Source organism: Aulostomus chinensis, chromosome 3 (genome assembly GCF_037954235.1).
Source record: "Aulostomus chinensis isolate RoL2024-O1b breed Wild chromosome 3, RoL_Achi_v1.0, whole genome shotgun sequence".
Classification (NCBI taxonomy): Eukaryota; Metazoa; Chordata; class Actinopteri; order Syngnathiformes; family Aulostomidae; genus Aulostomus; species Aulostomus chinensis.
In genome coordinates, this window is record NC_141322.1 from 8,832,765 (window position 1) to 8,848,567 (window position 15,803).

Sequence of the window (15,803 nt, forward strand, 5' to 3'; positions counted from 1 at the left end):
TTTGCGCGACAAGTTTACATGTAAAGTCCATGTAGAGAGGTGATTAGACGTAAATTATAATGCAACACAAATTTTGCGTATTTGAGTCTACGCGCAACTTGAATATTTTCAACTTAAACTTGCACAACAAACTCACGTGACTTTGTGTTGAGAGAGCCTATCAGCATTGAGATTCACCTGACGTCAGTGAAGTCATGTCAACGGTCCTGGCTGTAGTTGATGCCCATCCATGATATCCTGGCACCGATCCTTGCTTACAGGTCATCAAAGTGGTCCCTCGTCAGCCTGAAGTACCGCTGGAAATGGCCATCATCCAGGTGCAGTTCCTGGAGAAAGCAGTGAAATTCTCCCAGCTGTGTGCTCCTCCAGATTCTGTCATGGATCCGGACACAGTGGCATTTTGTTTTCTGTCGTATGTGGGACTTCCACAACAGATACAAGACAGCAACGGTTGTGAGGTCAGCCATGGTTGATGATGGAAAGAAATGGCGGAGATAAATTCTCCTCACAGGGGAAAAAAGTTTGGACGAATGACGCAAATCAAAACATATGATCCAGACAAACATATGATAAAGTGACGCGAAAATTTGCGTCGCTTTATTCTCGCCTTAAGTCTTGTTCTTGCATGGTCACTAGGTCTGCATCCCCAGGTTTTTGACCCAGGTGCAAGGTTTGTGTGCAGGTCTGGAATTTTTCTCTTCATTCGCTTGCCTGCTGGCGGGGGATGGCAATTACTGGGCAAGCTTCTGGGCTTAGGGTGATTTTGCACCACTTGCCTCCCTGGTTCCCTTGTCTGGGCTTGCGCTCAAACAAGTTGGCTTTTCTGAAGCCTGGATTCTTAGGAACCTAGCATCGTCTTTATGTCCTGTAGTAGGACGGATGCACGTCTCCAATGCCAACTGCACCTTTAGACGTCCTGCATGCCGAGGCCATGGGTCCTGCAGTGCATTGTGACAGCATACTGCTGGCTTTTGTGGATGTTGTGGAGGAACAAGGACTAAAAAGCATGGTAATTATCCAGCCCTGGGGTGGTGCGCTGATAGAAGTATGCAGTCTTCAGCCGTCCCAGCTCATGCTTCTTTTGCAAGATTGCAAAGGTGCTAAGGGCGGCAGAGGCTTCGTCAGTATATGGCCAATATTGCTCACGCAGGGCCTGCTACAGTTTTGTGGCAACACAACCTGGCTCAGAGGCGGGACAAAAGATCAAGACCACACACGGCTTTAAACTATAAAATATGAATTCATTTAATTAAACCAAATTAAAGTTTGCCATGTATGTCAGTTCATCAGTAATGTATGGTTGTGTGTGAATGTGTGCAAATGTCAGATAAAACAAAACAACCAAACTCAAACAAATCCAGTAACTCAAACAAGAAAGAGAGAACCAGAGAGAATGCTCAGAGCTCTTTTTATATCAGAGCTTCCACACCAATTCAGGTGTTGCCCATCTGTCCTGATGAGCCACCTCCTGAATACCAGACAACAAACAGAAAGCTAGGTCAGAGGCCAGGAGGCCCTCACAGTGTCTAGTAGCGGTCTCGGGTGTCAGGTGGTAGCGTCTCCATGAACACATGGACGTTCCTTGCAGTGGTCTTCAAGATCAACTTAAGCTTTTCACATGACGTGGTGTTAGGCAATTCGATCAAGCAACATTCGACCTCTCAGAGATAGTCGTTGACATTGGCATCTGAGCCACTTGGGTCAAAGCGCTTTATGTCCTTGGCAAGGGACTCAATCTGCCGGGTGCACAAGCCTCATCTATGGTATGACCACTGACTGAGTGTGAGCTTCCCGAGTCGCAAAGGCTGTTGTGAAGATGACTTCTTCCCAGTGGTAGTGGAAAGGAAGTGTGATCGACACGCGGGTGCTTCGTGGATCAAATAGCTTGCAAGCTGGATTGTGCTCCTGGTCGAGCAGTGCAGAATTCTAAGCACAGGAGGTCAATATTCTCCTGTGCTTGGTCCAGCTCAGCCTGGGTAGTGTGGACTTCCTGCCACAGGCTAGCATTTTTCTTCTTCAGCTAAGCAATCTGTGCTTGATGATCTGTGGCCTGCAGAAGGGTTTGGCACTGATACACCAGGAACTGTTCACCTATATGGGGGAATAGGGGGGTCAGATTTAAAGAAGCAAGGTCCTGTTTATTCTTCTTCTTCTTGAAACAGGTAGGGCTTTGTCGGCTACCATGTTTCACATCCGGGAAAGAGGGTAACTCTGTGCTCTCAGGCCAGGCTATACTGTGTGGCTTTAACTCACAGGGTCTTCTATCGCTGACGGGTTTGCTGTCCGTAACGAGGTTCAGTGTCAGAGAAGGGTGAGCTCCTGGGGTTTCAGTGTTGATGATGACATCACAGTTCCAGACGAACTGTAGCGAGTTTCACCCAATGGGAGCCGTGGAATTTGGGGGAGTGCCAATTGTCCCTTGGTGCACACGTATGTGGGGGGTGTCACTCAGCTGGTTCTTTTGTCTTCTCCAGCTGGCAACACATTTTTTTTAGGCTTTAGGCCCAAAGACAGTCTATTGTTCAAATGTAGGCCCCTTTGTCTTGAGTCTGTTGGTGAGGCACGATAGGAACAAGCCAGAGTATAGCCACAGGCTAATTTTTTCCATCTGTTGTTGATGTTATATGGCCTAGCGAAAACTTCAAATATAGATAAAAATGTAATAATACTCTACATGGCTCAGAGGTAGAGCGGCCGTCTCGCAACCAAAGGGTCGCTGGTTCGATCCTCGACCCCGGTGACCATGTCGAAGTGTCCTTGAGCAAGATACTGAACCCATAATTGCTCCTGAGGAGTAGGTTGGTGCCTTGCATGGCAGCCTCCACCATCATTGTGTGAGTGTGTTTGTGAATGGGTGAATGAGATGACACTGTAAAGCGCTTTGAGTGCCGCTAAGGTAGAAAAGCGCTATATAAAATTGAGTCCATTTACCATATAGACAGACAACCATTCACACTCACAGCCACACCTACGGTCAATTTAGAGTGTTCAATTTAGCTCGTCCCCACTTGCATGTCTTGCAAGCCGGAGTACGCCGAGTGAACCCACGCAGGCACAGGGAGAACATGCAAACTCCACATAGAAATATCCTGTGCCTGAGCCGGGGTTCAAATCCGGAACTGCGAGGAAGCTGCGAGGCAGTGCTAACCACTGCATCACTGTGCCACCAAAGAGGAAACTAATTAGTTCTAAATAGACAGTCAGCATGACCAAGGGTCAGAAAGGGGAAAAAACTACATTTTACAATTCCATGTAAAAGTTTTGTAGTGAAATGAATGAGAGAGTGGATGAGGCCAAAATATTTGACATCACTAATATGCCTTGGAACTGGATGTGATATTTGATGCTTGTTTAAAACAGCTTCTGTCAGTCTGTTTGCTGGCCTTTTGACATCATTTTGCTCTTTTTTCATCCTTGGTGACATTACAGTGTTGTAGGGAATGAGCAAAGTTTAAAGTTGCAAGTAAGTACTTCTACTTGTGTGAAAAGCCTCAGTTGTGTCACACTGAGGTACATGCCTGTGAGCTGCAGGCTACTGTAATGCTAAAACCTTTCATACCTACCTGGAATAACCCTGCTCTTCTACCCTTAGCCAAGGGTGTATTAATGCCTGGGATAACTGGTACACAAAGGTAAGCCTGTTTCAGTTGGTGGTTATGTAATACCTGCCAAGAATATGGCTACTGTCTGCTGTCTTTGCTTAAGGCCTGGCAGGTTGTATATACACTTTGTCATGCACATGTGGAGCAAATACTGGGCTGCGACCTTACTATGTGTAAAGATTTAGAGCTTAACAGAGGACAGATGATGATGTACAGGTCACAACTGGCTAATCTGTTGACACTGTTGTAAGCATTCTCATTTTTACACGTCACTTTTACACGTCGCTTTGGACAAAAGCGTCTGCTAAATGAAATTGTAGAATTGTAGAAATGAAATTGTACTAGGCAGGTTGATTCATAAGTGACATGGTTACAAAAACTAATATGTTACTTTAACCCCTTTTTGGCACTCAAATATTCAAATTCTATAAACATTTATGAGGTATTAGTATTAAATAGAGGGCTAATAAAATGAAGCCAGAGCTGGGGCTCAAGCTGGAGTGAACTGATTGTTGTGCAGATACTTGCATTGTTCAAACTTGGAAACCGAGATTGAAACTTTGGCTGCAGCAATGGCAGTTTTTTCTTGAAGACTTTGCTAAATCTGTCAAGGAAGGTAGACTGTATGGAGGACCAAAACTGCCTAAATTAAAAATAAATAAATAAATAAAAGTGAAAATAAAAACAAAAATGAAAAAACATCCAAAAACTTATATAAATGGAAATAAAAACAAAAATAAAAAGGTCGTGGCCTGATGGAGCTAAGAGGATCACATCATCCATGAAAATTACAGACGAAATCCTCCCGCCACCAAACTCGACCCCCTCCACTACCTGAAATTCTGTCCATAAAGGTTATGAACAGAACCGGTGACAAAGGGCAGCCTTGGGAGCCTTTGTGGAGTCTAACCCTCCCCGGGAACAAGTCCGACTTAGTGCCGGCAATGCAGACCAGACTCTCACTACTCCGGTAGAAAGACGGAATGACCCTACTAAGGGCCATCCACCCCATACTCCCGAAGTACCCCCTGGAGCACTCTGCTCTCATATTTATTTATTTCATGCTGCAGACAATGTCAGCATGAAATGCAGAAGGAAATGTTATTCAAATGAGTGGGCGGTCCTAAGTGTGTCTGTGGTTGAACTGTTTGCCCATTGGTTGATCAACTTTTCATTTTTGTTTTGATTTTCACTTTTATTTATTTATGTATGTTTTATTTATTTATGTATGGTTAATTTTGGCAGTTTTGTTGCTCCATACACTATGTGTAATGCTCGCAAAAGCGCACTGAAAGAAACAGATTTTACCCTTCCAGAGGGAAAAACCATGGAGTAAAATTTTATGTTAATACATCGGAAATTTTCATGTAATGTGCTGTAGAGGCTACTGTCGTCCTAAATTAGCTTGTCTTGCTAATGTAGTGTAGTGGTAGATCCTGCAAGCCTGGTATTGCCAGCCTGTGTTCCCCATACCAAGAGTTGATAGATGCCAAAGATGATTGGTGAAAAGTTTGACCTCAGCCAACATCCAACACATTTTATTTTTGTAAATTGATGTTCATAGTTGTTCAGATTTACACTTTAAATTAATTGTTGGGTTATAGTTTGTTCACTAGTAGAGTTTTGCTCTAATAGATTATTTTGGTAAAGTGATACTAATTTGAATAAAGACAAACAATTGAGAAAACTAATGTACTTCATATTGTAATCTATATGCTACCTTTCTTTACAAACTGAGAGCTGAGGTATTTCTGATGATCTTTTCCACTAATAGTGAAGGAAAGTGTTGTTTCCTGTGATTCTGTTCTGTTGCCTTAAATTTTGATGGCTGTATATATATTATTCCTTGCACCCTCATGATTTTTTAACATCCTGTTACCTGTTAAGTAGCCTACAATGGGTCTGAATTGATCATTGTGTATCAGAAATTAGTTTGTTTTTGCAACTTGTGATATGATGACAGTTCTGTCTGGATGTGGCTTTGGAAGGTGGCGAGTTCAGTGCATTGTTGTAATTTTATCTTTTCTTCTTTTTGAGTAAAATATACCCTTTCTGCCTTTTCTTGGGCCAGAAGGTGCAGATTTGAAAAAATAACAGCACATTTCTACTATATAGGTGACCCAATCTTAATAGACCTTTCACCTCTTCGGTGGTAAAGTCCTTTAAGTGCTCAGAAAAATTTAACATATCATGTAGAGGTGGCATGATTATGATCAATCACTGAAGTTGGAAGATTCATCCTCATGGGAACATTAATGTGCTCATCAAATACCTTGAAAATAAGCTTATGGCCCACTCATCACTGCTTGTTCTACACTGGATTTGGTATGCACTCTGGGGTATTTGTGTCAAAGAGAATTACTGACCAACATTGGTGAGCCTCAGCATTTGCGTGGGTCTTTTATTTACATGAAATAGTGATGTTGTCCGTTTTCACCTCAGTGTCACCTCTCAACACATTTTTCCAATGTCCTAATCATACGCAGCACACCAAACTCCTGTAAAGCTACAGTTTAAATTAGAGTTAGGGAAATTTACTGCTGTTAGGTTCAGGAAGGTAGAGAGAATAGAGAAAATGAACTATAAAGGGATTTGTTGACTCAAAGAGTTAGTTCTATCTTTGTGTTGTCTCTATTCAGACTTTGATGTATCATGGTACCCTGTCCAAATCTAATTCCATTGTGCCTGCAAGTATAAATGCAGTGGGCAGACTCTCAACTGTACAGTTGCTCAGTATTGCATTGTAGTATTGTGGCTGTTTTGTGCTGAGTAGCATTCTTGCAAATATGCACATTTTTACTCCTCTATTTTGACTCAGACACATGGTTGAATAGCATTGAACAATACCAGAATTTCCTATACACTCTGCTTTCCTTCTTTTGATGATCATATATCTGCCGCTTTTACTTCCAGGAGTTCATATGTGAGGCTAAAACATTTGTGCACCAATACATGGGTTCACAGCACCAACAACCCCATTGACAAAGAGGAGGAGAAGCCTGTTATGTTACGGGTGAGTAGTTTGTGGGATGGTCATGTATAATACAGTGGAAATTGTCTGAACCAACACATTGTTTTTTATTGTGTTTGATGTTTTTAAGATCGGAACATCAGCAGTAAAAGAAGACAAGGAAGCTTTCGCCATTGTGCCAGTGCCACCAGCAGAAGTGCGTGATTTAGACTTTGCCAATGATGCAAGTAAAGTGTTGGCATCTATTGCTGGGAAGCTGGAAAAGGGTACAATTACACAGAATGAAAGAAGGTAAAAAAAATGTATGTATGTATGTGTGTGTGTGTGTGTGTGTGTGTGTGTGTGTGTATATGTGTGTGTGTGTGTGTGTGTGTGTGTATATATATATATATATATATATATATATATATATATATATATATACATATACTGTATATGTTTCATAATTATGTTATAAGTTGTTTGATATAGTTTGCCATATTAAGGTTGCAGTTTGCATTGCATTATGTGTTTGGCCCGTCTCTTAACAGGTTTGTGACCAAACTTCTGGAAGATCTAGTTTTCTTTGTGGTAGACATCCCCAACAGTGGGCAGGATGTTTTGGAGATCATGGTTAACAAACCTAACAGAGAGAGACAGAAACTCATGCGAGAGCAGAATATTCTGAAGCAGGTTGGTCATAAATCTGAGAAACGTTTTGTGGGCAGGAAGTTTAAATAATCTCTTTTCAACACTGACTACTTGTCTGTCTTGTCAGATTTTCAAACTTCTTCAAGCCCCTTTTACAGACAGTGGTGATGGTCCCATGCTTCGCCTGGAGGAGCTGGGAGACCAGCGGCATGCTCCTTTTAGACACATTTGCAGACTTTGTTACAGAGTGTTGCGCCATTCTCAGCAAGATTACAGAAAGAACCAGGTAGGTGGATGCAACAGCTCAACTCTAGGTACCAAGTGCCCCTTTCTTGCCGTTAATATTATCTGTTCTCTTTTTTTAGGAATACATTGCCAAACAATTCCGCTTCATGCAGAAACAAATTGGATATGATGTGCTGGCCGAAGACACAATAACGGCTCTACTCCACAACAACAGGAAGTTGTTGGAGAAACATATCACTGCTGCTGAGATTGACACATTTGTCACTCTTGTGAGGAAGAACCGGGAGCCACGGTGAGCCGTGAGGGTTGCTGTTTGTGTCAGATTTGTTTGTTCAAGAAGCTCCTAAGGAAAGCAAATACATGTAAATGTAGTCAAATGTGTGCGCAAAAATATGAGTGGAACTCTTTGTGCATGACATTGACAGTACTTGTAGTTTACTGACAGTGTGTGGTTCTGTTGAGTTTATAAGTCCTGTCAAGTTTTATTGGTGATGTTATGAAGCAGAATGAAACAGAGGTTGAAGTAAAGGAGTTGGTACAAAATTTTTGCTCCCAGTACCTACAAAAAAGAATGTAATGTGCAATGTATTGTGCACACAGGTTTCTGGACTACCTGTCAGATCTCTGTGTGTCCATGAACAAGTCTATACCTGTGACACAGGAGCTCATTTGCAATGCAGTGCTGGACCCTTCAAATGCTGACATACTCATTGAAACCAAGTTAGTTCCACATTTTGCTGAATTCACTGGATTTTTACTAAATTGAACATGGTTTTAGAAATCATTATGATGCTTCCTAGATTGGTGCTGTCAAGGTTTGAGATTGAGATCACAACAAATGGCGACAATCCATTGGAGGCTGAGGATGAGGAGGAAGTGTGGTTGTTCTGGAAAGATAACTGCAAAGAGATTCGAAGTAAGAGCATTCGAGACTTGGCCCAAGATGCAAAGGAGGGCCAGAAGGAGGATCAGGAGGTGGTCAGTTACTACAGGTCAGACATCTTTGTACACTTATAAGATGTTGGCAGTATATAACCACAATATAATTCTAGGGAAAGTGTTCGCCTTGATTGTGATGACAAAGACACAATTCTTATATGTGCATAATATTCCCAACAGGTGCCAGTTGAACCTCTTTGCCCGGATGTGTTTAGACAGACAGTACTTAGCTATCAACAAGATTTCTGGTCAACTAGATGTGGATTTGATCCTGCGCTGTATGTCTGATGAGGACCTTCCCTATGACTTGCGAGCCTCGTTCTGCCGCCTCATGCTGCACATGCATGTGGACCGTGACCCCCAAGAGCAGGTCACACCTGTCAAATATGCTCGTCTTTGGTCTGAGATTCCTTCTCAGATAGCAATTGATGAGTGAGTTCTTTATATTAATTAATTTAATTTGATTATTCTTCCATTCCTGAGACAGTTAGATCTTAGATGTTCTTCTCTGCAAATTTTTCAAGCTATGACAATGATGGAACCACAAGAGACGAAATCAAAGAGCGATTTTGCCTCACCATGGATTTTGTGGAGAATTATCTGAGAGAAGTGGTGTCACAAAACATTCCTTTCTCTGACAAAGAGAAAAACAGGCTTACTTTTGAGGTATTACCCCTTTTGAAATCAAATAACATCAATTTCTCATTGTTTAAAATAAAATGTTAATATGGTTCTGACTTTTTTCCTATAGGTAGTGAATCTGGCAAGGAACCTCATATACTTCGGTTTCTACAACTTTAGTGACCTTCTTCGACTGACAAAGATACTACTGAATATTTTAGATTGTGTCCACGTCAGCACAATATATCCTATCAACAAAATTGAGAAGGGAGAGGAAAACAAAGGTAATAAATCTTGTTGATATCAAGGAAAATAAAGTTTTATTTCAGATAATATCTCAACTTTTTTAGCTGGGAATGTCTTCACTGGTGCAAATTGTTCGTTAGTGTTTTCTTGGATGAATCTAAATGAAATAGATGTGAACTATGAATAAAAGCATTTCAGAGAAGCCAATTACCCAACAATATCTGTAATTGAGACTGTATTTTATATTCATCCAAAGCCACTTAATAAATCAAATAAATTAACTAAAATACTTGTGCTTATGTTGAAACTACAGACAGGTAACCAATGGACAAAAGCATCAACATAATGTCCAGATGCAATGTTTGCCACCAGAAAAGCTTCGGTGCCCCTTGTCAAAGATTGCCACAGGTTTCTATACTTGATTGATAAATGAAGGCCGATGACCTTTGGCCAGAAAGACAACTGGAATGCAGTATCAATATTGTCACAAAACAACATAAAGGAGGGGAGCACAATCAAAGCATGCATATTGCCCTCTTGGCTGAAGTGAGGGCAACAAAATGCATCTTCTTGATGATGAGCATTGATGATGGCTTTTAACCACGAAGCAAACAGAAACCACTGCAGCAGATACTCCTTAAGTGGATGCAGCGTGACCACCTGAAGGGTCCTGCAGAGTCCTGCAGGGAGTCTCAGACCTCCTCATAAGTGGGCTTAAGCATCAGTTTAGATCACGGAATGAAAAAGATTTGTCTTCTTCATCATAATAATAATAATAATAATAATAATAAAATGTGCCCTGAACTTGCATGCTCTGATTCATTGAGACCCCAGTGACTGGAATGGAGAAGAGTAGATCGCACATCCTGGCCATCACAGGGTTTTAGTCACATCTGGGACTGGTGGTAGACTGCGGTGGCCCTGAGGGGCAAAACACAATGACATTTCCCAAAACAATGACATTTGACAAAACACAAAAGCATTTCACGAAATACAGCATTTCACAAAACAAAATAACATTTCACAAAGCACAACGACATTTCAAAAAACACAACATTTCACAAAACACAACAACATTTCAGATTACGGAAAGGATAGGGACAACATTCTTGTTTGTGATTTGACGAACCCAAGTTTGGCGACAGTTCAATTATGTCATTTCCTGTGCCTTTTGCGTACTACTATCAGCAGTGTCCTTGCGCAAATATTAAACTGAGTTTGAAAGGATGGAAGACGATATTGAAATCATAAGGGAATATTTTAAGAAAGGACATTCATAGGACATCATTTTTTATATGCTTTCAACATATCACGACATTAAAATGTCCCGTGGAACTCTGAAACAAGTTTGAAAAATTTAGGACTGAGGAGGTGGGGTGGCTACTCTTCAGCATGTCACATCAGAAGGGCAATTTTATCAGAGCGGCACAAACCTGGACAGATGTTTAAAAACAGGACTATGTGGTTGACTTTAAAGCAGAAATATTTTGTTAAAAGGGACATGGTAATGCAGATGCTGCGAGAACTGAACCCATGCGGGTCCTTGTCGCGGACACAGAGTAGGTTCATTAGACGCATGTACTATTCTATGGGTCCAAATTACTTGCGGCATGTAGACGAGTTTGACAAATTAAAACCATTTGGCATGGCGTTACCTGGCTGCATAGACGGGTTGTCCCGCAGAATCATGTAGCTTAAATGTGGACCTACAAACAACAACCCTGAAGTAATTAAAGAAAACAACTTAATCAATTGTATTAGAAGTGTCGGCGTTATTCCCATGAGACTGCGCACAGACTGTGGAACAGAGAACGGGACAATAGCCACCAACGATTGGCCAGTTGGCCACCCCTCGTTGGTTATCAACGGTTTTAAAATGGTCCCTTATGATTTCAATATCCATCCATCCTTTCAAGTTCAGTTTAAAATTTGTGGAACGATGCTGCTTAGAGTAGTATGCAAAAAGAACAGGAAATGAAATACTTGAATTGTCGCCAAAATTGTGTTCGTCCAATCACAAACAAGTCCAATCACAAACAAGAATGTTGTCCCTACCCTTTCTGTAAAGATTCCGTAATCTTTTGTGAAATGTCTTTTTGTTTTGTGAAATGTTATTTTGTTTTGTGAAATGTCGTTTTGTTTTGTGTAATGTTGTGTTTTGTGAAATATTATTTTGTTTTTTTGAAATGTTGTGTTTTGGAAATGTCGTTGTGTTTTGCCCCTCAGGACCACCGTAGTAGAGTAGTAGTGTGGTAACTGAGCAGAAATTATGCCTCACCCATTTTGATGTTTAGTCTACCTCCTGACTGAGTTGTGAGTAAAAAGGTATTTTCTTAATCAGAGACTTAACCAGTAACAAAGTTACTTTCTAGGTGAAGCATATTTGGCACAGAACTAAAGTGTTGTTTGTCTGTTTCTATAGCTGGTAGTAATGTGATGAAGTCCATTCATGGAGTTGGGGAGTTAATGACCCAGGTAGTGCTACGAGGAGGTGGCTTGTTGCCCACCACACCAACTCATCAGCCAGAGGGAGATGTAGTTAAAACCCAGATTGAGCCAGAGCGAGAGGACATCATGGTCATGGACACAAAGCTCAAGATCATTGAAATTCTACAGGTAGGACATCTGAAGACTTGTTCTTGTTTGAACCCAAACAGCCAGCCCCATTATCTATTTTAAGTTGAGGTTTATGATATGATATTCATTTTTTCTTTTTTCAGTTTATTCTAAATGTACGGCTAGACTACAGGATCTCCTGCCTTCTCTGTATTTTCAAACGTGAGTTTGATGAGAACAACTCACAGATGGATAATGCTGTATGTCAGAATGGAAGCAATTATGTCACAGGTCAGATGCCAGGTATGATGTCACTTGATTTAATGATAATCTAAAATTTGATATTTTACAGAAATTCTACATTTCAAAAACCTTTTTTGTTAACTTCAGGAAATCTTGACTTTGAAAACATTGAGGAACAAGCAGAAGGAATCTTTGGCGGAAGGCAATATAATGCTGTCATCTCTACAATTGATTTTAACAATTGCCAAGCTAAATTAAGGATTGTGTTTATGAAGTTTTTGTTTGACTGCCCTTTATAGTGAAGAGAACACTCCATTAGACCTGGATGAACATGGTGGTCGTACCTTCCTAAGGGTCCTGTTACACTTGACCATGCATGACTACCCCCCACTCGTATCTGGAGCGCTTCATCTGCTCTTCAGACACTTCAGCCAGAGGCAGGAAGTCCTCATGGCATTCAAACAAGTATGGAGCAACCAATTTTTTTAACTTTTTTTTTTTTTTTACTATTGTACATTGCACATATCTGCGTAGAAATTAGGATTTGTGAGAGAAGTTAATCCACAATGCAACTTAAATTAGGTCCAGCTGCTGGTGACCAGTCAGGATGTTGATAACTACAAGCAGATCAAATCAGACCTTGATCAACTGCGTTCTATTGTGGAGAAATCTGAACTGTGGGTTTACAAGAGGCAGGGGGAAGATGGAATGGATGGAGATGGACCTTCAGAGTCTGATAACAAAAAGAAGGTACAGTAGGCTGTCAAACTGTACATACATATTAGTTTAATAGACACATTTTTTTAATTATGTTTTTAATCTGACAGAGGGACAAATACATTACATTTTTTTCATTGATTGTATGACAGGGGGATTCTTTTGGCTCAGACAAAAGTACAGAAGGAACCAGCAATTACAACTACAGGGTTGTAAAAGAGGTATGGTCATTTGTGTTTTAATCTTTTATGCTGGTCTTTGTGATGTGCCAAGAATTAGAATTCTCCTCTTGTTTGTGTCCAGGTCCTGCTGCGTCTTAGTAAGCTTTGTGTCCAGGAGGGCAGCTCGGGGAAGAAGACAAAGAAGCAGCAGCAGAGGTTGCTGAGGAACATGGGAGCTCACAGTGTTGTGCTGGAGCTTCTGCAGATCCCCTATGAGAAGGTGCAATTCTGGGATGGAATATTATCATGCATGCATTTTACACATTTACATAAAATGCAATGTACATACAAAAATAAATCTGTCTTTGTTCTCTGCAACAGGGTGAGGATGTCCGAATGCAGGAGATCATGAAACTTGCTCATGAGTTCTTGCAGAATTTTTGTGCAGGCAACCAACAGAACCAAGCTCTTCTCCACAAACATATCAACTTGTTTCTTAACCCAGGGGTGAATAGAACACATATTCATGGATTAAGGAATTGATTTCTTGAAGTCTATTTGCGTTTCTGCTGCTCAAACTGACAGGGAGGTTCCTTTACCTTCTGCAGATTCTGGAGGCCATCACCATGCAGCACATTTTCATGAATAACTTCCAGCTGTGCAGTGAGATCAATGAACGTGTGGTTCAACACTTTGTCCACTGCACTGAGACTCACAGTCGTCACGTCCAGTATCTCAAGTTTCTGCAGACCATTGTGAAGGCTGAGAACAAGTTCATCAAGAAGTGTCAGGACATTGTCATGGCTGAGGTTGAATCTATGATTTTTCAACCTTAAAAGCAGAAATGTTGAATGCACTTTCACACTGTTTTGTTAATAACCCTCTACTGCTGACTCTCACCCATTCAGCTTGTGAACTCGGGGGAGGACGTCCTGGTCTTCTACAATGATCGGGCATCCTTCCAAACATTAGTGCAAATGATGCGTTCAGAGAGGGATCGTATGGACGAAAACAGCCCTCTAATGTACCACATCCACCTCGTAGAACTGTTAGCTGTCTGCACTGAGGGGAAGAATGTTTACACTGAGATCAAGTGCAACTCCCTGTTGCCTCTGGATGACATTGTGAGGATCGTCACCAATGAAGACTGCATTCCTGAAGTATGACACATAATTTTTAGTCATGTATTTAGATGTTATTATTCACGATGTATTTTGTAACTGGAACAATAGAAACATGGGATGCCAGAAATGTTTGTGTGTGTTGATGTATGATAAAGCTAACATTAAAATCTATAGAAGAATGAAAGACAATGTGTCAAGTGTTGTAATGCCTTCATGGGCAACTGGAAAGAGGGAAAGTTCCAACCAAGATGATAGATATACTTGCTTCATGTAAAAATCCTCTTTTTCTATCTCACATCATTGTCATAAGTGCAAGTGATTCTACGGTGAAGAAAACCTGTCTTTGACATGTAGCTGGTTTTGGTTTAGCTGATAAAATATTAGCCCCTTGGTCAGCTAGTTAACTTTACATGTGAAGACTGTTTACTGACAGTTGTCAAATTCAATATCCAGGTGTACTTTGCGTTTTTAGAACTGTCAGAGAATCCAAATTATATCAGCTAACATGCAAGAAATACAAGAGATATGCAAGAAAAGGTAGAAGAAATATGTACTCTATTCCTTTACGTACTTTTTTGCTATGCCCAAGACAGATCTAACCAATAATCACTGAAAAATAACATGTTCTTTTGGTTTCTGGGCAGTTGGCAAACCAACTTATACTGTAGATACATTGCCACCATTTATTTAGTGATATTATTTGGCTTGCTTTGATTTTTCTCTATGTTTACACAAACCACATATTGAGGAGGAAATACTCCAAGATGAGAGTCATCGCCTGAAGTGTATCATAGCAAAAAACTGCAATTGTTAGAAAAACACAAAATTTGGGAACTTATCCAATCCCCAGCTGCTTGAATGCACTGACATTTCATATTTATCTTTGAATGTACCAGGTTCTGACCTTGTAATTAAAATTATTTCAAGTTCAGGTAACTGAGTGGTTTGTTTAAACATAAAGGGTGAGTCATTTGTGAAAGAATCACTCTCCTTTTATGATGAAAGTGCCTTATAAGGTTTAATTGCACCTTATAGATGAAGATTGCCTATATCAACTTCCTGAACCACTGCTATGTTGACACCGAGGTGGAAATGAAGGAGATTTATACATCCAACCATATGTGGAAGCTGTTTGAGAACTTCCTTGTGGACATATGTAGGGTAAGCCAATGAGTGTTTGATACTTCAGACTGTTACATCATACTGGATTAAAAATGATATCCTGTGTTTATGGAATGCCAAGGATGTAAATGATGAAGTGTGCAATTAACACATGCCTGTCATCTACAGGCACCAAGTATGATACAGTGGCTGCACATTAAGCTAATATCATTTCTCTTTATGTGTAGGTGTGCAACAACACAAGTGACAGGAAGCATGCTGATACCATGCTGGAACGTTATGTAACTGAAACCGTCATGAGCATTGTCACATGTTTCTTCAGCTCTCCCTTCTCTGATCAGAGCACAAGCCTGCAGGTAATCTGGACAATATAGTGTAGAATTGACATGCAAACAGTCACACACATTTGTAGTGCATGTTGGCATATTGTTGTTTTAAAGAGAAATAGTCCTTACAGACACGTAAAACAAGGCATTCTTCCTTCTGCATAGATGGCCCGCCATATGTATGTAAGTAAAAGAGATTCCTCCCAAAATTATGTCTCTCAGCCTTTCCTATTTTCCACTCCATCCCTTAAGCAAGTGTGTGTTTGAGGTATCGGGTGACACTGAATTCTACTCTTGCT

The 15,803-nt window shown here is 40.7% G+C and overlaps 1 protein-coding gene across 14 annotated transcripts in view; it reads left to right on the forward strand.

Annotated features, from left to right (window-relative positions):
* The window catches only part of itpr1b (inositol 1,4,5-trisphosphate receptor, type 1b), a 133,533-nt gene that overhangs the window by 37,279 nt on the left and 80,451 nt on the right, over window positions 1-15,803 (forward strand). For 7 of the 14 annotated variants that reach the window (XR_015112048.1, XM_086198470.1, XM_086198475.1 and 4 more), the window contains 23 exons: window positions 6,516-6,615; window positions 6,704-6,864; window positions 7,104-7,245; window positions 7,331-7,489; window positions 7,569-7,741; window positions 8,050-8,169; window positions 8,250-8,441; window positions 8,569-8,820; window positions 8,913-9,054; window positions 9,140-9,293; window positions 11,678-11,871; window positions 11,976-12,114; window positions 12,202-12,256; window positions 12,354-12,519; window positions 12,637-12,804; window positions 12,924-12,992; window positions 13,075-13,212; window positions 13,314-13,439; window positions 13,541-13,741; window positions 13,841-14,092; window positions 15,092-15,217; window positions 15,406-15,534; window positions 15,670-15,687. Coding sequence is in view for 13 of the 14 variants with exons in the window: in XM_086198470.1 (XP_086054596.1) it covers window positions 6,516-6,615; window positions 6,704-6,864; window positions 7,104-7,245; window positions 7,331-7,489; window positions 7,569-7,741; window positions 8,050-8,169; window positions 8,250-8,441; window positions 8,569-8,820; window positions 8,913-9,054; window positions 9,140-9,293; window positions 11,678-11,871; window positions 11,976-12,114; window positions 12,202-12,256; window positions 12,354-12,519; window positions 12,637-12,804; window positions 12,924-12,992; window positions 13,075-13,212; window positions 13,314-13,439; window positions 13,541-13,741; window positions 13,841-14,092; window positions 15,092-15,217; window positions 15,406-15,534; window positions 15,670-15,687 (3,376 nt within the window). In the remaining variant the exon portion in view is untranslated. The remainder of the gene's footprint in view (window positions 1-6,515; window positions 6,616-6,703; window positions 6,865-7,103; window positions 7,246-7,330; window positions 7,490-7,568; window positions 7,742-8,049; window positions 8,170-8,249; window positions 8,442-8,568; window positions 8,821-8,912; window positions 9,055-9,139; window positions 9,294-11,677; window positions 11,872-11,975; window positions 12,115-12,201; window positions 12,257-12,353; window positions 12,520-12,636; window positions 12,805-12,923; window positions 12,993-13,074; window positions 13,213-13,313; window positions 13,440-13,540; window positions 13,742-13,840; window positions 14,093-15,091; window positions 15,218-15,405; window positions 15,535-15,669; window positions 15,688-15,803) is intronic. The other 7 variants (XM_086198472.1, XM_086198483.1, XM_086198476.1 and 4 more) reach the window with 3 other exon arrangements.